Raw genomic sequence first — 22,523 nt, forward strand, 5'->3', positions numbered from 1 at the left:
TTAAAATATGAACGAATAAAAATTTTAAACATCACATAGTGTGTCTTGCATCTACGGAACCCCTAGAGAATCCGTGGGTTCCGGAATTTCTTTTCGTGAATGTTGTTGTTTATATGACTGGGCAAACCAACTGCACGTAAGTAAAGCTATGATCACAAAATTCCTCATAATATCTGTAATATAGTGCTTTAGCAATGCAGGAACAAAAAGTGGTCGGAAGGGAGACTGCATGTTTTTATTTCTAGATGTGCAATCTGAGAGAGCAAGTTGCCTCAAGAAAACTGGTCGCAGCCAACGCTAGTCACATATAAAAATTGACAGGGCAAGAACAAATACAACTGATGGGCGTTATGGGAAGAACACCGCTGTATAAATTCTAATTTCGGAGTATAATACGAGAATGAACCTTGAGCTATAAGAAGTTATGTGGACCCATGTAATGTGCAGCATTTCTGTAAAACGGCAATATTTTTGTAGCAGTAGCTGATTTGCCCGTAAATGGCATCACTGTTCTCGGTCACACCGTGATACGATGCAACTCAACGTTTGCTTAGCTTTAACGCAACACATTTTAAGGTGGCCGCGCCATTTACTGACATAAACATGCTCACCAGAGGTGGGCATTTGACCTCAAAAATCTCAACCTCACCTCAACCTCAAAAAAAGTTTGCCTACCTCATTCAACCTTACCAGTTGAGGTTGAGGTCTCCTGCGAATACCTTGCCTCACTTTTCCTGAGGCTACTGGCAACCTCACCCAACCTTCACTCACTCACTAACTCGGCGCTGCTCGACCTCAGAAAGCAAACAAAAAAGTAAAAAGCGATTAAGATGTTTTTAGTTTAAAAGCAATTCCGAGAATTCTGTCAGACAGGAAAGCCAATATGATGGTACTATTGTGATGACTAGTTATTACAATGGCGGCACTAAGTGGTCTGTAAATATTTGATAAAGTGTGTACAGACACTATTGATTGCACGCAGTAGGAGAAGCTTATAATCTGAGATGAGCCCTCGGAGACTTTATGGCCTGCGGACAGGGGTGTCCCTTACGCGGTTACCAGCAGTACGTCGGATGGTACTTCTTTCATTAAGTTTGCTTCACTAACTAATTGTAAGCTTAACAGTGTCAATATTCTGCAACTGCTTCGTGTATGCTTGTTCGTATTGGAAGCCTGTCGCTTATTCATGCAAGAACCGGCAATTCTCAAACGCAGACCCTCTACACCATCTACCAAAAACTGGGAAGACAAGGAGGGGGTGGGGGGGGGGGGAGGCCAAAGGAACAAGGAGCAAGGAACAGGAGACCAAAGAGTGCTTATTTAGAAGGTCACAAAAGTGAAATTATATTTGCATCTGCTTGCAATACGGAACGGAAATATACAGAAGTAGTGTGAGATTCGAAGGAGGAAGAAAATGATCAAAAGCTTCGACGGTGTTATGCAGGTTTTTCTGGCTTCGTTCTTTTTTCAACAAATCAGCATGTGTCCTTGTTAGAAACCACTTGAATCACATTCTCTCGCCTCTGCCGACTGCTCCAGTTTCTGTTAAGTCACCGTGTAATGTTCAGCAGGATCCCTTTATTCGACTGCAAGGCAAGAGCCGTGACGTCAGCGCCGGCAGTGAGCATGAACACGAAGCAGCCTTGCTTGGGGCCATCCGCGCTGCGACGAATTTATAGCGTGCCTGTTGGACTGAACTTATTTGTTTGCGGCATCAGACAAAGCTACCGCGGGTAAACGTGAGTTACGTGCTTTGCGCGCCCCGGTGAGTTTGAGCCGATCGGCAGGCAGCTACGGCTGCTACGCCAGCGGGGGAAGTGGGAGGGAGAATGGCATGCTGTGACAGTAACACTCCTTCCGGGAAGACCAAAGGGGTGCGTCTTCCTGTAGGCTCGGAACTCAACGGACATTACAGCGCAGCACCGGAAGCTAAGAGGGAACTGTGTCATCCGGTTGTACAAAAAGGGGAAACCGAACACCAAGCGTGATTGCACGAACACTGCGGTGATGCGTTGCAACTCCGCTTCGGAAGCGGCACTCGTAGGAGTAAGACGTGGCAACTGCAAAAAGTCTCGACCTCAAAATTTCGACCTCACTGAGTGACGAGCTCACCCAACCTCCAACTCACGCGTGAAGTTGAGGTCTGATTTGCTGACCACGCTCACAAAATTCCTAGTCGTCACCCACCTCACCTCAACCTCACCTCAACCTCATTTCACGACGTGAGGTTGAGGTCATTTTGAGGTTGAGGTCGACCTCATGAGGTTGCCCACCTCTGATGCTCACACAGCATTTCACGTTACGATCGGAATACTAAACAAGTGGTAAGAGTGGCAGGGCTCGTATATCATAAGCGATAGTGCATTTTGCCTTTTAGTGCGCTAGCACAAGGTAGATCACTAGCAAAGAGCGATGGCTCCTCACGTTGCAGCCTCAGAGTAACCGTGGTAAGCTCGGAAGAGCGTCGCACCAGCTGCAGACGATAGGAGGAGAGCGTCGTGCCAGCTGCAGCCGTGTGGATAGAGGGTGTGAAGATGAAGATAGAGAAATGTGGTTGCGTACACATGCAGATGCCTGAAAGAAAAAGGCGAAGGATCAAGTCAACCGGAAAAAATATGCAGTGCAGGAAATGGTAAACCATGGATGAAGCCGGTCCTATGAGAGATTCCGAAGCCGAACTACAAGCATGGCGAGTTGAACAGCAACTCAAAAGAAGAGAGCGCGAACGTGAGTTAGCCGATCCAGTGGATATAGCGAGGCGGCAAGCCGAAAGAGAGCGGCGAAAACAGTACAACCTTGCTAAACGGGATTTGGAAGTAGGTAAATAGCGAGGAACGCGAAGAAGAGTGAGAAATGAGAGGTGAATGATGCCGTCTCGGGAGGAAAATGCATCCATGAGGCGTGTACAAGTGCCTTCCGAACCCGCCGAACAGAAGGAACGGCGACTCGAATCACAACGTGCCGCTCCGGCGGCTGGATGGGTGGATGAATAGTCAGAAACACACTAATTGCGCAAGTCATGATTTTACCACTGGAGTGTTTGTGCTGTTCTCTTCTGCCTCTTCTACACGCAGCGAATAAAAAGCATTTTCAACTTCATAACTAAGTTTAAAAAACTCATAGATCAATACTTGCAAGCAACTTTATTTTGGACCGAGGCAACGCTGCAAAAGTTTTGCTCTTGTCACGGAACCCTCGGCAATAACGTCAAAGAACAGCCAAGACTGTTCAACTTGGCGAATGGCCTCTAACATTATTTCTGCTCTTCATGGAGGAGCTGTGCCACTCCAACAGATGCACTGCACAACAAGCTATGGCGGCATCATCCACGTGTTGTTGACTGTATCCCTGTGGCCATGCTGTCCGAGTAACGTGTAAGGCAACAGTTTGGGATAAGAGTTAATAGAGAGTACCAAAATAATCTGCGATGCGCTGATAACGTTGCCTTGCTGAGTCACTCAGGAGATGAACTGCAAAGCATGATCACTGAGGTAGACAGACAGAGCAGAACGGTGGGTCTGAAAATTAACATGCAGAAAAACGAAGTAATGTTCAAAAGTCTAGCAAGCCAACAGCAGTTCACAATTGGTAGCGAGGGGCTAGAAGTTGGAAATGGATACGTCTACATAGGGCAGGTAGTTACAGCTGATCCGTATCATGAGAGGAAAATAACTAGAAAGATAAGAATGGGGTGGAGCGCGTATGGCAGGTTCTCTCAAATCACGAATGGCCGTTTGTCAATATCCCTCAAGAGAAAAGTATAAAACAGCTGTATCACACCAGTATTGACCTACGAGGCAGAAATGTGGAAGCTAAAGAAAAGAGTTCAGCCCAAGCTAAGGACAACGCAGCGAGCTATGGAAAGAAAAGTGATAGGTGTAACGTCAAAAGACCGGAAGCAGGCAGAGTGAGTGAGGGAACATCAAGAAATGGGCTTGGGCAGGACATGTAACGCGAAGACAAGATAACCGCTGGCCCTGGAGGGTTAACGGAGTGGATTCCAAGAGAAAGTAAGCGTAGCAGGGGGCGGCAGAAGGTTAGGTGGGCGGATGAGATTAAGAAGTTTGCAGGCAACGGGTGGATGCAGCTGGCAAAGGACAGGTTTAATTGGACAGACATGGGAGAGGCCTTTGCCCTGCATTGGGTGTAGACAGGCTGATTATTATTATTATTATTATTATTATTATTATTATTATTATTATTATTATTATTATTATTGTTGTTGTTGTTGTTGTTGTTGTTGTTGTTGTTGTTGTTGTTGTTGTTGTTGTTATTATTATTATTATTATTATTATTATTATTATTATTGGCTGGCTGCCGCTCATCGGAAAAGTGTCTGACTCGTCGTAGTCATTACTGGCTTCTTTCTGCGGGGCACATGCACACCCTGGCAATTGAGACGGCAGCTGCTGCGGGACTTCGGTAACTTCCACACTTCCATAATTTTTCGTCCGGTGAGCGCCCCCCCCCCCCCCCCTTTCATTTTTTCGAGAGTTCCCCAGCACGCCGGATATCCCCGGTTAACGTTGGTGCGCATGCGTCCTGTGCCTGCTGGCTGCCGCTCAACGGAAAAGTTCCTGCCTCGCCCCTCTGCTCGTCATAGTAGCCTCCACTCGCTGCTTTCTGCGAGGCGTCAACACGTGCTGGCGGCTTCAACGACGGCTGCGGTGGGTGTCCCAATCTCCTGCTATTCTTCTGGTGAGCGACGCTGGTTGTGTTTGTTTTAGCAAGACTTCCTTTGATGAACAGTTTTCCTGATTGTTGTTAATTTCGTTGCCATGTTTCCGCGCTAGTTGCCTGATCTTTTCTTTTTTTTTAGAGCTTCCAGTTTTTGCTGTCCTCAGTGGCAAATCATGATAATTGCATTGCTTGTCAAAAGCCTCTTCCTGCTGATGGAAATCTTCTTGCGGACTGCCAATTTTCATATCATCTCGGACAGTCGTGCTCCTTTATAGCCGCTAATACGTTTACTGTTATGGGTCAAGCCAAGAGAGCAGTTTGGGTTTGCAAAACTTGCCGAACTAACAAAAAGAGACTCAGTAGCGGCCCTGAGTCTACTGATGAAAACGGTGTGTCAGAGTCCTCATTGTTGGATGAGCTTAGAGAAATCAGGAAAAGTCAGGAATCGCTGCCGGTTCTTCATAAGAAAGTTGATTCCCTCCTACTGATGCTGTAAGAATTCACGGTGGTCTCTAAATCAGTTCGGGAGCTCGAAGAATCTGTGTCGTTTCTAGCCGAAAAGTACGATTCCATTTTGAAGCAGCAACAGTATAGTGAATTACTTCAACTGTCTCAAGGCGCTGAACTGGAAGCTTTGAAAGGAACTGTGTTGACTCAGACAGCTTTGATACAAAAACTAGAGGAAAATCAAAATGAAATCGAACAATATAACAGAAGAATGAATATTGAGATTCATGGTTTGCCTGAGAACAACAGTGAAAGCTTAACATAAACATTCATGCAAATGGCATCTAAACTGGAACTGGCTAGGTATTCATCTGACGACATCGCGGCTGCCCATCGCTTGAAAGCCAAAATTGACTGTGCACCAGTGGTCCTTGTGCGCTTCACTTCAGCAGTCTGGAAGAAAAAAATGATTTGACGCTCGTTGTAAGCTGAGGCAGCTGCGTGAAGATGAATCCTTTCCAAAGATATTTTTCAATGATAACTTATCTAAGGCTAACTGTGGCCTCTTTTGGAAAGCACGCACGAAGGTAAAGGCGGAGGGTTATCACTTTTGTTGGGTGAAGGGAGGAAAAATATTCATGAAAAAGAACGGAACAGCGTCTGTTTTTCGAATCGGTAAAGAGGCAGACCTGGAAAAAATTGTTTAACCACTAGGCCGTTTTCGTTCTACGAACTACTCGATTTGAATTCAGTTAAAACAGAATTTGGATACAACTTGGATCACTATTTCACGGTTGTGAGCGTTAACATTCGAAGTTTGCGTAAATATTGGGAAGTGCTTAATTTTATAGCTGAATTTGCAGCCGCTTATGTTGACGTCTTTGTAGTAATTGAAATCAATGTTTCTCTCGCGTGCCTTGATGCATTCACTTTGCAGGGTTTCTCTGGTCATTCTATTGCACGAAACGGACGTCGTGGCGGCGGTATTGCTGTTTTTGTGAATGAAAATTGTTCTGTTTCTCGTATAGATGCACTTTTAGAGCATGCTGAGTTCATAATGCTCAAAGTCTGTAAATAGTCACTTTCTGTGCATCTGTTATCTCTTTATCGACCGCCCTCCTCCAGCCTTTCAAGATTTCTTATTGAGCTTGAAGAAACGGCTACTTTGGAGTGCCGTGGATCGATTCTGTTTTACTGGTGACCTTAATATCAACATTTTATTCCCTACGAAATTATTTGTTTGTGATCACCTATCGAAGTTGTCTGCTTATGGTCTAGAATTCGCAATCGCAGCTCCTCCTAGAGTGGAATTATTTAATAACCGACTAGTGCAGTCATGCCTAGATCAGATAGCACTCAGAGCTCCTGGTTGGTCATTTCGGTTGTGTACGATTTTACAAAGGTTGGACGATCACTATTCCGTAGCATGCCGTCTTGCTTTACCGAACTTCCTCCTTCCCCTATACCTACCCGAGGGCCATGGGAGACTTCCCTCCTCAACTGCTCCACAATGGAGTCCCAAAGGTCTCTGGTAAAGCGGGCGCGAGACGGGGCCTCGTCGTGCGATGTCCCGGACTAAGGATTTAGGCGGGTCTTCGACTCCCAGACTCTCTTTCTGAGCAGTAAAAAATTTTTCACCGCCACCACGTGGAGGCTATTTTAATGCGCGAGCTGAGCAGGCTCCGGCTCTTACTTACCCTTGTTCGACAGCCACATGAAGAGGTCTTCCTCCCTGGCACTCGTGTTTACATTGGTCATGTTTTTATTCCCCATATACGCAAGTGAATGCTAGGATTTCAAAGACTGCGCCATTTATATAAAAAACTATTCACTTATTATATCTTTTCCTCATGAAACCTTTGCTTTTTTGCTCTGTAGCAGTGCTCCTTCAGTGCACCATGTCAATTTCTCTAAGCAAGGTCCTGAAGCCGTCATTTGCCGCCACATAAAACTTAAAACGGCGGTGATTATGGAGAACTTCCGATTTCGCGAACGCTTTTGTAAAACTGAGCTAAGTTTAAAGACATTTAAAAATTTACTCGAAGCACACCTACAGTTAATTAGAAACTGGTTTCAAAATGTATTGTCCGGTTTAATATTACACGGAGCTTTAAAGGAATGTTTTGGCTGGTGATAAACGCGACAATATTGCTCTCTTTTTCTCAAATTACTAGAAGAAATTTCAAATGAATCGATCTTTATTGGCTGACATTTAAATGGTGAAGGTCTACTCTATAGTTTTCGATTAAATTCGTGGCACAGCTGACACAACTAACAATGGCAACCTTTATTAATGCAATGGCAGTACTAGGGTATGTTGGCGAAAATGTGTCCGCAAAAAGTATCCGCAAAATGTGTGCGCAAAGTGTGGAAGCAAAATGTAAAGGCGGAGTTTAGATGTCTATCGAGATGTCGAGGTCTGAGAGGTACTGCGCCCTTTCCTTTCGCCAAAACCGTTTCCTTTCCTCAAAACACACGCTATCACATTCCTCCACGTAAGCAGACTTCAGTGCCTTCAGAATTTTATTTTCATTCTTTGACACCACTCACTGCTTTTTTGAACAGAGCAAATAATCCAATGACCGAAATTTAAGTATCATAACGCCAGATTTACGTCGTAGAGCGAGGGCGATGAAGCAGTGCTCCCTGCCCGATGAAACGATCGTTCGAAGGCTGACGATGGCGATGAGGTGAAGCACTACGACAGACCAGGAGATGCAGAGAAGTACCGCGTCATGCAAGCGGCGCGAGTATAAGGCACGCTATGCACACGCTAATAATAATAATTATAATTGGTTTTGGGGGAAAGGAAATGGCGCAGTATCTGTCTCATATATCGTTGGACACCTTAACCGCGCCGTAAGGGAAGGGATAAAGGAGGGAGTGAAAGAAGAAAGGAAGAATAGGTGCCGTAGTGGAGGGCTCCGGAATAATTTCGACCACCTGGGGATCTTTAACGTGCACTGACATCGCACAGCACACGGGCGCCTTAGCGTTTTTCCTCCATAAAAACGCAGCCGCCGCGGTCGGGTTTGATCGCTACAGATCAATGTTGGGAATAGCTTAGCCATCTAAACGGCATAGCGCGAAGTCAATTTCTTCTTTCGCACTTTCAAGTTCTTTGGGCGCTTTCCAACTGGTGAGAAAGCTTTGACGTAACCTTATGCGGAGGAACTTTGCACGCCTCCTAGAGTGACAGCATCGCGGTGCCACGTCGATTAAAGGGCACTAGCTTTTATCAGGGGCATATCGACGCCATTCAATGCACACAATTTCTCGGAGATTGCCGACGTTATCCTGCAGAACACGTGTAGAAGTACTCGGCAAGAATGGCATTTTTGTTTTTGCGTCAAGATCTCACTGGAAAATTGTGTTCCACTATGCTCTTGGGGTTTGAACTAACGCTAGTTCCCCGACAGCCCTAGCACAACAATCTTTCCCCATGCGCAATCATTATTTCATAGCAGAACGGCAACTTGCAACCCTCACATTGAAAGTGACTCCTCTCGTATAGTGGATAGTTTTGTATCTATACGAAACTTCGGGGGTCGGCTATTGACAGCAGTGAAGCTATTGAAGGATCGTGGAGCTGCCAAATGTAAACTGCTTCGACGCAGCTAAGAGCAAACCGGAGAACAAGCTAATGTTCTCCGCTATGTTGGGCACTGCGGCTGTATTTTTGCACTTTCGTAACTCACTTCCTGGGGTTGATTTTTAATGAGTTACTTACCTGACAGGTTGCAACGTGTGAACGTATGATAGGTTGCAACGTATAAAAATTAACTTTGGTGTTCCTCAGGCCAACCTTCGCATTTAATTAATAGCATTCTACTACGTGGTATTCGCATTGCCTGAGACGTTATGAAATGGGAAAAGCGTGCAGTACTGCAGATACGAGCGCTCAACATTTCATTAATTATTTGTATAACTTCTACCTCGCACTTTTGAAGATAACGCACGCAAAGAAATAACTCAAGACCTATTTACGCCACCTTTATTGTAATGGCAGTTCTGACAAACAGCGAACAAAGGAGATTTTGCACACGAACCTGCACATCACAAAGGCAACAAACTGTTGCACTGTTGAACATCACATGCAAAAAGCAAAACGAGTCAGTTAGGAAGGAACACATTCAATACACATGGGCAGACATATAAAATTGAATGTGTTCATCTTTTTATAACTGCCCCTCCCCCCACCCTTCGTTTCGTGCTTAGGGGCACCCACAGTGCTACGAAAGCGCAACACTACGGCTCAACAGCACGGAGACTACCGCGACCACTGGCTAAATGGTATGTTTGTGATTTCCTGAAGTGGTGTTCTGTTCCCTTTTCTACGAGTTTAAACGGGAGAGAGCTTTTAGAAGCAAAATTGCCATGCGGGATGTCGGTGTTAACAGCTGCCGCGGCTCCTCAGCTGAACAAGAACACGTGGTTTCAACTTCGTTGCGCAGTTCGGAATCCCTCATGCTTGCTATCACGCTAATAATTCGTGTGGTTTGTTTTCCGAAGGCAGCAGACAACAAGGCGAGTGACCCACACGTTTACCGGACCTTCACCTGAGCGCTATCAGGGCGCCGACTGTATGCGTATTTAAGAAGGAAGTAGGCTGATGAGCAATACGGGCATGTTTAACCTTCCTTTGTTACTCCAACAAGTGGCAACGTTCACCTCCGGCGTGGATCCTAAGAGCATCGACGCAAGCCGGTGTGTTGCAGGTTATGATGCGGAGATGGTAGTGCCCATATACAACATCGCATTTCCATCATTCTTCTGAGAAGGCTTAAGTAACAGAATGACGAGTGCCGCAGAAATAAGATAGTTTTTTGTTCTTAGAATCAAGACTGTTTTCCTTTGTGCGAAATGCAATGCAGTGCGTGCAGTTTCATTAGCTGGAAGAAAGGGGCTGCCTTTGCCGTTTGGTGAAAGTGTAAAGTAAAAAAAAAACCCGGCAAAAACTTCATGCCGAGGTCTTTGTTTAGGCGCGACATTTTGAATACAAGTTGGGGTTCCAGCAACTTTAGCTAATGAGCAAAGCAAGTGAAAATTTGGTGAGGTTATCAAATAAATACTAATGACAATGAAACAACATGATTTGGCACAAATTTATGCAGCAAAAGGCTTACATGGTGATCCTAGAACTAAATCAGCGGTCTGTGAGTCAATCACCATGTAGCTCCTATACGTGAAAGGTCAGTTTGATTGGAGGGAAAAAAAGCGTGTCGGTATCATAACATGAAGTAAATACTATCATATGCAGATCCTTCCTGTGAATTTTGAAGCACTTCTATTTCCCGGCTCACAGCAGCGAATTGTTATTTAAATTTATACCATATGTCTGCTCATGAATGCTTTCACAGCTGGTAATTTTCGACTCCTTCAGGACGTCCTGCTTTTCAAAAACGAGTACAAGGCGACAAATGAAACGGTTTGACAAGTCCCGTTAGCAATTCACTGACATGAAGATTCACAACCTTTGACGTCCTGAAAGACAAGAGTAGCGCAGTTTTCAATCGCATTAACTTGGTATTCACATCACTATTGTATTGTTCGTCCATGATAGATTGATAGCAGAGAAGATGGAATTATTGGGAGCATAAAATTGAACAAAGGGCGGCAAGTAAGCCTCCGCCAGCGGACCAAAGTTTCGGCAAAAGGACTTGTCTCCTGCTAGATATTGCTCGATATTACTACTTTCGGAAATTGTTCCACGCCGGCCAATAATCTACAATTTCTTCCGAGCCAGCTACTGGCATGGTATTGAGCAGGCCATTGTTTTCGGAGCGTCAACTGAAAATAACAAAAAGGTTTTTCTTTCTTGTTGTGGTCTTTGAACTTGTAGCTCCACAGAGGCATCGTAGGGGCTCTGGAAATGGCGTGCAAAATAAACTACAAAACTAAGGGTTTCCGGGAAGCCCATCTGATTAGGACAGTATATGATGAAAAAAAATATAAATAAAACGGCGCCGACCAAAAGACTTTCATGTCGGTCCATAGGAAGGTAAAACGTTCCACCTCCGCCAGTGGACACAGTTCAGCACTTCTATCTCTAGGAATGGCTCTTTAGAAGCGCAGGCGTTTGGAGTGTTCCGATGGTGGACTTAGCTGGTTGAATAAAGATAACGATGGAACAACTGAAGAAACCTTGCGCACCACGTCTCGCACATCACCGTGACGCAAAATACAGCCGCTCAACTCCTAAAGGCAGGCACTATTAGTACTGCCCCCATCAGTGGTAACCGTGGTGTCCGTGGTGTCCGTGTCCAGCTTCAGCGACGATCACGGCTTGCTGGGGCGCCGCGTCCACGTACACGGGTACCTCCAGGTGTTCCTTCTGGTGGTGCAGCACCTGCTGCGGGGCGCTCGAATGGTACAGCGCGTGCGCCGCGTGATGTGTCTTCGTGCCGGGCTCGTTGGTCTTGACGACAGCCCGGAAGCCCAGGCCGTCGGCCACGTAGTCGACGCGGCGGTAGATGCCCCGGGCGTCCGTAAAGCCGTACGAGCCGCGCTTGGTGTTGTACTCGTCGCCCACTTCGTGCCGGTGTTGCGTGTTGCCCCAGGCGTCCTTGATCTCGTACCCGAACGCGTACGGCTGGGGCTTGTACTGCGCCACCGGGAAGGGGGTCGACAGAGGAGAATAAAAAAGATTAGATAAAAATAAATCATCACTGTCGAGGATAACATTTTAGTTAAGTTAAAAAATGCAACTAAGTGAGCCGCACCATGTCTAAGCGTTTTAGGTCTCATGAGAACCGCACCAATCGCAGGTCGTTTATGGCAGGAACAACTATCATGATCTCTTTGAAGTTCTTTAGCAGCCAACTTTGACGGTCTACTGTCACGATGGTCTTTACAGCTAGAAATGTAACAGTTTTCCTTCTCAAGTCCAGCTTTCTCGGGCAAAAATTTTGAAAATTGGAAAATTGTAAGACTCTCTTATGAAAATATTGAAGGTAATGGTCCATTATTATAACATGTAGCAAAATATTTCTTTTCAGGTGTTTCCAGCGAACGCATCGAACAGTTAAGACTGCTATAGAAAACCAATGGGGAAGGCTTTTGACGATAGCAAAAACGTGAATAAAAAGAAATACAAGACTGCCGTCGTGTGATCTGCGGATATATTGATTGCTATAGTGAAATCTTACATTGTATGAAAAAAATTGCGTTCATAAATGGTTTCCCGGTCAAAAATGGTTTCGTCCAAAATGGCTGGGCAATAAATAAAGAGCACAGCAATAAAGAGCACAGGAGGGATAAGAGGAGACATTGATGGGATTGAGGCAGGCCAGCGAATGGGTTATCGTGTAGTTAGCTATCGTTAGTTCAGCTAGTGCGCAGGCACCGAAAAATAAGAAGCCTTAACAAATCTACGTAATAAGATTCGCTCGTTATTGGCCTGTGCCCTTTATAGTGATAAACCACGATAACCAACGACACGAGCGAAAGAGGAAGATAGCAGAAGCGAGCTTCGCAACGGCCAAGAGGACGATAACTAATGCACCAGCCAATCGTGAACCGACCCAGGTAAACAGCACATACGTACGAACAACACTGCAAATAATCCGCGACGAGTATTGCGCAACGCCTCTTACGTAGGTGTGTTTCACGTGTATTTACATGAGTTGGACATGATTGGGTTCTGATTGGGGCATTATGGAGTTGGACATGATTGGTACATGATTGGGACAAGGCCATGTTCTCGACAACGGCTGAAAGCGTTCCCATTTATGCGGCCTTACGGACAAGCAAATACAGCGCACGGTAACCGAATCGCACAAAGCATAAGTGTGCGAGTGACATCCGGCTGTCTAAAAGATATGCAAACCTACTGCATGCAGCTGCGAAAGTAGTACGAGTAAATATAGATACGACGTCACGATACCGCTTACACGCTGGCTCGTAAAAAAAGGTCAGCGCACAGTACTCAAGTGTTCTGTTCCATTCAACGTCGCCAAGCTTCGTTACATGCGCGGGGAAAAAGCCACTTCTAGGATTTTGGCGTGCGGTTCATACATGTAGTCCGTTCGGTTTAACTAAAGCGAAATGCTCTAATCACAACGACGTGGAAGAGGGTGTTCAACTACTCCTCTTAACGGCCTCGTACTCAATGTGCCGCGCAATGATCTTCGATAGAGGAATTAGTTGGACCAGTTGGTTCATGGCACAAAAATGAGCATCGCAACAGACAGCGCTCGTGTCTCTTTCTGTCTTTTTTGTCCCGTCTGTTGCGCTGATAATTTTTGTGCCATGGTTTCCGACACATACACTCCATTGTTTTTTTTTTTTGCCTGCCTGCCCTGACTCACGCTGGCTGCCTTCGTTGGTAGGAGTCCGCCGTAGAGAAAGACAGCAGTTTCTCACTGTCAGCGAGTACTTGCAGTACAAGAGACAAAAGGAATTTATCTCTTCAGTTAGGCACATATCTTGACCTCAGGAGTCCAGCATGTACACGAGTACGTCTAGCCTAGTCCGTTGCTTCGCTGTAACACCTAGATGTATAGTTTGTGCGCAACTTGTTCGAGCATGTGCCGGCCCAAATGTGGTCGTCACAATCCTCGGTGGTGTTAAAAAAACAAAAAAAAACGAAGATAGCAGGCCCTTTTCTGGCAGTTTAGCTCAGTGGCTATCGAACACTCCAGCCCAACTCGAGGGCTCAAGTTTGATTCCCGAGGCCTTCAGTATGTCTGTTGTCCTTCACCACTCATTCTTAATTTCATCTCTAATAATTATATTGTTCCCTTCTCTCTATCTCTCATTCTCTATTTTATGCAAAATGTAAAGCTATTCGAAGCTGTGTTTTCAAATGTATTTAGGCGAATGCCCCAGGTGGAGTAGGGTTCAATGACCGGCGAAATTACTCATTAGCGTCTGGCCATGCTGAGCCTTAAGAAAAGCTATAGAGCTTTCTGAAAAGTTTCGCTCCTGTAGAAACATTCCTCCCGGTCCGCGGCTAGAACGCATAACCTTAACCTTTCTTTGGCAATCACTCTACTAGTTAAGATAACCAAAACGGCTAACAGATGGCAGAGTGAGACCGAATATTCCTTATTACAGTACCGGACTGGAGCTAATACTTCTTTGTTTCCTCTGTTAATCTTCTGAGAACGCTTTTTAGCTTTCCTTCGTTGCCGTGTGGCTGCGCTAGGGTAGCCAGATAATAAATAATTAACTCGTTTGATTGAAAATCACTATTATAAAAATTGAATGTGCAAATATTGATTCCTTTTGCTACATACGAAATATGCACATGCTGGTGATGTCATACTGGACCGATGTTCTTATTTCATACTACATAATTAATATTAAAAACTGCGAAGACACGCTGTGCCTTTGCTGCAGCCGGATATGTTTCAGAAGTCTATCAACGAAACAGTGGTGCCTGCTCTTTGGTAACCAGCTCGAGTCGTTCTCATATATAAGAGCGGTATTTGAAATTGTTTCCTTGACTAGGATGACCTGCAAAATTATGTAACGTGTGATATACAATTGAATTATGACTCATTCAATGAAATCCTAGCCTTCTTGCTTTCTGGCACGACTAGTCTTGCATTCTCATTTCTTCGTACAACCGCTGTTATGGACATCAGTAGGAACGACAGAACAAAGGAAAAATACTAAGCAATCTAAAACGCAGTTGTATTTTAGCCACATGCGTTCAGTACATGAATATTAAGGCGTTTTCTGCAACCCGCCTACATCAGAGCTCACAAGTGATTTAAAAAATTCCAATTCAAAACAAGGCGGTCAGATCTGTAGTGGAAAATTATACCCGGGAACATAGCATTACACAGAGCGAACGCAAACTCAAAAGGCAAAAATTAAGTGACCGCAGAATAAATTTGATTCAAATTCTTCCACAACATTTACTAACTTCACATACGCATAAACCGCGAAACATGTTTTCAAGCGCCAGCTTGAATACTGAATTGGCTAGTCTACCGTTAGAAACTCAAGCAACTTTCTTTTAGGGGTGACGTTTTTTGTACTTTTTTTTGTACTGCCTGATATTGTGATAGTTTTCCACCAAGGATTGTTTTTACCTCTTCCAAGGGCACTTTTTTTTGTTGCTTGCAATGACTTATTTGTTTTTGTAAATTTTACCTCCCCTACTTTAATGCCCTATATGGGCGATGCATTTAACTAAATTAAACAAACACTTCCAAGTTTCATGTGAGAGTCCACATTACAAGCATTGCCACATGATCGGCCGTCCTTGTATGAATGTGTTCTCGAGACTAAGCGTGACAATGAACATCCGTGAAGTGTTTTCGGCTCTCCTCTGCATTCCGACCAGCACGGTTATCGCAACCACAAAGCTTGCATGAGGATTGTCAAAGCGTACTTGTTCTGCGATGGTTAGAAGACAGTGATAAGGAGGGTTACAAGTTATACTATGGGGGCTTAAACGAAGCTGTAAAGGCCACCACTTTAAAAATGCAGTCATAGCGTGGCGTATAAGGGATCACTTGATTCTGCAAAGCGAACGTTTTTTTTTAGCTGGACTGATAAAATTCAAGGTAAGTTAAGTGTCAGGTTTGACAACACAGCGAAGTCCGTCCTTGTGCGAAATAGAGGAACAATGAAGCAAAGAAAAGATAAGCCCTTGGTGAAGATAGCCTTCGTACCTCTTCTCAGAACCCTAGAGCTCGTCCCCAGAGCTCACTAGGGAACAACGCTATCGCACGTTCCGTCATAAGGTGTAAAACGCTCTCTGATATTCAACACGCCAAGCGCTTGAGGGTCGGAAATTGTCCCTCTGTTATGCACTTTTTCGCTCTAAACTGAAGTGATGTCTCGTTTCTCCTACAACGCTTTTTTTCTCTCCTTTTTGTGGCATTGGCCTCGCACTGCGCTTTAAAAATTCTAGCAAATGACTCAATTTCTAGTGTCCTGAAAAAAAAAAAATTCCTTGGCCTAATCTAGAAGGTAAGGGATGGATATATAGGTCCAAAACAAATGATAACAGAAAAACGGCTTTATGATTCACCTGAGGAGTCACAAAAAAAAAACGGTAGGGATACTTAAGCCCCGCCTTGAGGGTATGACGCGCTGGCGTTAATGGGTTAATGAGCGTATATGCGGCACTTTTCGTTGTCTGCTTTACACTCATAGATCGCTCGAATTCTTCATACCACTGCTGGGGCAGTAGTGCAGCGGTTAAGCGATGCGCCACTGCCCTGCGATGACAGGTGCTGCCACCGGAGGGGTTTGTGAGACCCAAGTTGCTATTACTGAGCAACATCTTACCACCAATCGTTAATTAAACTGCCACCTTCCACGGTGGGCAGGTTGTGACGACGTCACAAGATCACGTGACCTAAGTGGCCTACCTGCCACCTAGGGGTGGGTGTTCCACGTGCCTCTGCTTATTATTTTTATCGCAACGCCGACGACGACGCCTGATTTACTGCAGGACAGGAACCGTAACGCTGACTCGTTAAGAGCTAATGGCGACAGTGACGACACTGTGCGCGCCATGTGAGCACCACAAAATGGCAGCCTCGTTTCGCGACTTCTTTGTGCGCACGAACAAAAATTTCAAGAGCCGGCATAGTCTTGTCTTAAGTGCAGGAGGTATTAGAAGATAATGGCGCTAAGGTGCGGGTGGGTTAGCCTTACATTCGGTATTTCGGGAAATGCTCCATATCTTTCTCAAAATTAAAAGGCTGTGTATCACCTACTCCACTATTTCAGAAGGACAGTTTCTTCCAACTACATGTATTTTCCTCGAGTATTGCGCAAATGCTAAAACTCTGACAGTGCCACGCTGAAAGTGTACGTGGTATTTACTTTCATCGGATATTCTGATATAATGAAATGGTAAAATACGAGTACTTCACGTGAGCGACAGCACTGCGAGCAGTTGGTATGAAGGCTTCAACGAGTGCGTCGCCTTACACCGCTGACATATGAATACAGCACAGTGAGCCGAGACATGCCAGGGCAAGTAAGGTGTGAGGGAGATTTCCGTTCTCCTGCATTTGCCCGCCGTGATTATCGATATGTTTGACCAGAAACTATACATGTGGTTTGATCGATTGTGGAGCACAATCGCTGGAGCCTTTGCAGCTGTCAATTTGTTATGGCACTATTTGGTGAAGGTTTCACAGGGGAGCAAACTTATTCTAAGCTTAATGAGCGACCTGAATAAAGCACAGGAATTATTTACGCGAACTACTCACTTTTACTGCAAGCTTAACCGTTAAAACGTCTCTAAGTCCAGAAGTCGATTCGTGACTGCATCGTAATCACTCTTCCAAACACGGTTTACCATCTTTGGTCTCTTCGCATCATCAGTTTCGGGCGTGAACGCGTGCGCTAGTTCGTAGTTATACTCCCCAGTTACTAGAGCACTAATGGCAATACCGTTTTCATTTTCTTTGCGCAGCACAGGCCAACGAATTCACCATCATCACAGCCTCACTGATTATACAAGAATTTCTGTACTGTGCAGACCTCGAGCCGAAGCGTGACATAGATCGGAGGGCAATCGAGGCGTTGAACACGCGCGGCGCGGGAGGGACTCACGGGACCCCAACCTTGAAAATTGGCTGACTCGAATATGTCGTAACGGACACCTTTTCTCTGTCTATTGAGTTACCGCTATTCAGACAAGACAGGAAATTCTTTCGCAGAGTGCATAGCGGTGCCGTTTCCTGCCATGCTCTGTTCCGTTCCGTGCAACAAGCTTGCCTCCAATCCTGTACAAGGCAAGAAACAAGAGACGCCGCAGGCAGTCTTGCTTACGTAAACTTGCTGTGTTGCAACGTAGGCTGGAACAACGCCATGACCAAGGTGCCCCGCTCGTGCTGCGATGACGCAGAGGGAAGATGCCAGCAACAGTGCGAGCTACGAAGGAAAGGGACAAAACGTCAGCGCAGCCGCCCACTAGAGATATACGCACACGTTGAGCAACCGAGGCATGCGGCAGGAAGCACGCACAGGAAGCACGCTTGCGGCGTACGCTATTAGTGAGCATCTCACTCATCGAGCAGCGCTCTTCAGCGAAGCGAAAAGACAGCTCATTTTCGCGGCTCTATGAGGGGGGTGTTGAGGTAAGTTTTCTGGAATAGTATAAATGGGCCAAAGCAGGCGTTTTTTCTCCTCCCTCCCATACCCTGTAGGAAACTATTGGTCATCTGCTGTCAGCACTGAACGCATTTGAGAGCCTCTTTAAACTCCCCGGGAGTTTCGAATAAACTCTTTTAAACAGATCTTACGCAGAGCGCGTCAATGGGCGCCTTTTGGTTTCTTTTTATCGTGTTGTCAATCTAAGAAAGAGAAAAAAAATGACCACAAACAAAGACACCTAGAACCACTGCAACTATCTTCTCCTTATTGAAGAGTCTGCGATTTAGTGGGGGAAAAGTAGTCTGAATTTGCGGTAACAAGGTGGTAATATGAAATTACTACAGGCGTGCTGTATTGATTAGAAACTTTTTTTTTTGCGCATACCCTATCTCATCTTGAATCCGTTCCATACACAGCCAGACGGTTCTTGCAAATTATTAGGGAGAGAACAAGGCGCCAGTTCTAAACAATGGCAGGTAACAGAAATGTTGGCGGAAGTCTGTATCGGGGATTTTATTTCGGAGGGGCCATACTGTTATGTATGATAGGCTGCCTGCTACAGTGAAACAGGGCTTAGCAATGACAAATTACAGGGCAACATAACTTACAAATACTTTTTATCTGCATAAGCAACATAATACTGAAGGTTCCAAAACCTTGTGCCAAAACCTTTTACCCTTTTTTAGAAAGTCCGCCAACATGAGCACTACGCTGCGTTTTGTACCAGACTGGTGGCCGTACATATCATTTATATTGTAGGACGAACTCTGCCATTGGTCGGGGACAAGTGGAACGTCACTTCACTGTGAGACAGAATAATGTCACTGATGCTTATCTCTTAACTTTCATAAGAATGCTTGAAGATACTGACCTGTGTCTTAAACCAAGTTCAGGCGCCCACGGCCCCGGAAGTCGGGAGAGAGTGGTAACACCAAATTTTAAACATGTGGGTCACGGCGATTTTGGCACTGAAAATCGTCGCATATCTCGAACACCACGCACAGGTAACGATTACATACTCCTGCCGACGTAAGGATAACACATAGTCGAGCATATTAAAGCGTCATCGTGTAATTAGGAAACAAACGTAAAAAAGACATTAGCGTCTTAGGGTTGCAAATACGTATCTGCGCAAATAGGTGTTTCCGTCTTCCGAACGAGAGTTTAGATGTCAAAAGATATAAGTGCTTTCAAGCAGGTTACCACAGATGCAGACAAACTGAAGATGGTCTATATCAATAGATTTGCGCGCTCCATTGAATAAATTGCTACTTTTCCTTAAGATACAATTTTTATACGCTGGAAAATACCAAAACATAAAATACACGGGTTTCCATCGCCGAACGACTTCGCAAGTAAACAGCGTTGCGTCAACAAAGCTCTTCGGGCGCGGATCCCAGGGGCTAGACTGCACTGCCATTCACTCAAAAACGCTGATCACGGCGTCATTTCCAGCGTTGACGACACGAGTCGGAAGCGAGTGGTGGAAAAATGTTTGAGCTCAACATTCTCAGCAATAAATGTGTCTTTTGCTGCTGAACAAACATCAAAGTGCCCCGAAAAATCCACAAAATCGATTTTCAATACATGGGGTTCTCCACGGTGTCCCTTTTCGAACGCTTGTCCGCTAACAATATAGCTTACAATTCGCGGTTCCCAAAACCACTAATAACCCGAAGCATGGCGCTGGCAGTGGAACGTGCGCGCCACTCATGAGGCACATGACTTGCGTCTGTCCAAACAGGCACCGCAACCCACGCTTACCTTGCCCATTTTAGATGCACTCCTGGGACACGCAAAGTTCAGTCTCCTCGTTTGCAACAGGAACGGAGAGAGCAGTCCACTCGTGTGGACACGACGCCGAGTGTCTGCAGACCAGTCTGACTGTCCGAGGGCCACAAGAACTCGCCGATGGCGACACCGCCGACAGAAGTTGAGGTGTGCTGCCCCGTGTAACGCCTGGAGTACGTCTGTTATGTACGATCAATCCCAGGGGAGGCAATTTCACGAGCGTCCTTTCCTTCCTGGCGCGTCTAATCGGAGTGGGCGTGCCTTTGCGGTTGCTTCCGCGGCGTTTGGCGGTTCGAACGGTCCGTGTCAAAGACAGGGGCCCTGGGACGTGCCCTTATATACGGGCGGATCCCCCCCCGGCTCCCCCTCTCCTCGGCCCGGTGCGTGTGGTGTGTGCGAAGACAGAGGACCACCTCCCCCCCCAACGAAGAACTGGGTCAGCGACGGCCACCGCCGCAGGACGGCCCACAACGCTTCGGGGATACCCGTCCGGTCCACTCGCCTCAGCCAGCATGCCGGCGGTGGTGAAAGTGGAGGGCTACGTCCCGTCCCGTACAATGCTCCTCTTATTTGCTTTCTAAATCTACTTCCATTGAACAGGTCATCATTCTTCTTGATTCGTCATCGAAGCGCGCCTTTTTTCATGACTTCCACGGTTCTTCTCTTGTGGTCTCTTTTGTGTCGTATATCCTACGTGAAGGACACTGCATGCTATGTGTATGCGTACGCGCCTTTCGACGCCACAGCTATGTGTTTTTGTCCGAGCACGTTTGCCGCTAGGCCGACTGGAAAGGTAAATGTTGACATTGGTCGGGAAAGGTGAAAGGAAATGAGAGGTGTGAACTCGCTAATGGGGCAGCCGCACAAATCGTGCCCGGCGCGTCACATAGCCAGTTAGTTAGCCAGTCGGCCGATTACAGCCCTGAGAAACAGGGCGGCACAACCACACTGATAACGCTAAGCAATCTCTGACTGGCTCATTTATGGCGCTCGCCTTATACGTGAAAGGAAGAGTATTATCGCACCTTGCAACAGCTCTCGGAGTAGTTACTGTTGCCTCTATCACACGGCCACATCTAGCAGCCTCTCCTAATAGATGAGCCGACTTTTTTTCGAACGTACTTCGCATCTCAGATTTCACATCACGGTCCCAGCTTTCCTGTTAGCGGTCTATCTGTCATCACTTGGTGTCAGCTGCTCAATTATCACAGCGGTTGTTATCGCAGGTAAAAGTAAAGAAAACCCATGTAAAAAACTGCGAAACACATTACTCACTGCGTATAGAGTGGTTTCACCGACGCCTATGACAGTGCGCAAATATCTGGCGCCACACAACTTAGGCTCCTGTGAAACACGACGAGAAAGCATGAGCTGCGACCTCATGTCGTATGAACGGAATGTTGCATTTTCCACCTTAATAAATACAACTCTCTTCAAGGTTCATGCATCAGCTACCTATTACAGCTAACCTTTCCATCCCCTCTTCCCTTTTCCTTTCCCAATCTCAGGATTGTCAGTTGAAATTGTATTTCTCTCCATAGACGCAGTTGGAACGGCTTAATCAAACTTTAGAACGTCCTGACCCTAATACGCCCTCTTTTGCTTAACGCACTGTACGAATGCCTACAATATGAAACCCTAAAATATATTTAGTATTAGCTATATACGACCGGCACAGTACTGTTTCCGTGTCCGGTAACATGTCCACAGAAAAAACTAAAAATATGCAGAGTTCATACAGTATGCTGATGGCTGTTTCTAACAGTTGCCTAATAACGCCGTCAGTCTGTAGATTTGCGAGCAAACGTATATGCCAATGCATGCAGTTTTGGAGTGCGGTGATGAGATTGGCAAAGCTATTCGAGAGTTAGGTTTGTGAATGAAAAAGCCTATGTATTTATGCATTGTCCTTGATACAGACTCATTGCGTGCCGAGATCGGACAATACAAGTTTGCCTGACGGCTACGAACCAACCTTGCGTAGAAACGTTGGTATTTTGGCACCATATCCAGAACTGCCTTGTTATACACGAACAAATGCAGAAAGTTTGTGTGTGATGTGATTTTTTTTCGGGCTTCTTTTTTCTTTTTCAGGAAATGGCGTTGTTGCTGCCACCAAAAATGCCTCTGGTCTACCTTCTTCTTAATTTTTAATGATTCCTTCCTTGGTCTTGAAATGACTTCTTCATCTAAAGCCAACCATCTTGTTTACTTACTTTTTCAGTGATCATTGCTTCACATATCTCGTAGGTTCTGATCACGGGCAAGCGACAAGTACACTGGCCTCTTGGTGGTCAGAGATACTGCCGTCTAACTCTAGCTTGCAACCGCAGCAACTATGAAAGCATCGGAAGCATCAACAAATGACGAATACACTCCCTGTTTCTCTTTCTAGCTTTTCGTACATGCTCACTTCTTTCTTTTATTGATAATGATGAAATTTTATAGCACAAGGGTAGCATTGGCCAAATAGCGCAGTACCACAATGTATGTGATCGTCTATTCAAGGTGAGGTCAAAGATCGATTTCCC

The 22,523-nt window shown here is 45.6% G+C and overlaps 1 protein-coding gene across 1 annotated transcript; it reads right to left on the reverse strand.

Moving 5' to 3' along the window:
* Positions 1-9,104: 9,104 nt before the first annotated feature.
* LOC144125405 (uncharacterized) lies at positions 9,105-20,284 on the reverse strand. Its single transcript, XM_077658765.1, has 3 exons — positions 19,966-20,284; positions 17,878-17,979; positions 9,105-11,731 (listed from the first exon to the last, which is right to left on the reverse strand). The coding sequence occupies exons 1-3, from the start codon at positions 19,972-19,974 to the stop codon at positions 11,357-11,359; spliced, it is 486 nt and encodes a 161-aa protein (XP_077514891.1). The 5' UTR covers positions 19,975-20,284; the 3' UTR covers positions 9,105-11,356.
* Between the last annotated feature and the right edge of the window lie 2,239 nt (positions 20,285-22,523).

The sequence above is a fragment of the Amblyomma americanum genome, chromosome 3, assembly GCF_052857255.1.
Source record: "Amblyomma americanum isolate KBUSLIRL-KWMA chromosome 3, ASM5285725v1, whole genome shotgun sequence".
NCBI lineage: Eukaryota > Metazoa > Arthropoda > Arachnida > Ixodida > Ixodidae > Amblyomma > Amblyomma americanum.

Coding starts and splice junctions, on each gene's coding strand:
- LOC144125405 (XM_077658765.1), bottom strand. Junction 11,732..17,877: donor TTGCAACACAGCAAGTTTAC/GTAAGCAAGACT, acceptor CCGGTGGCGCAG/TACAAGCCCCAGCCGTACGC.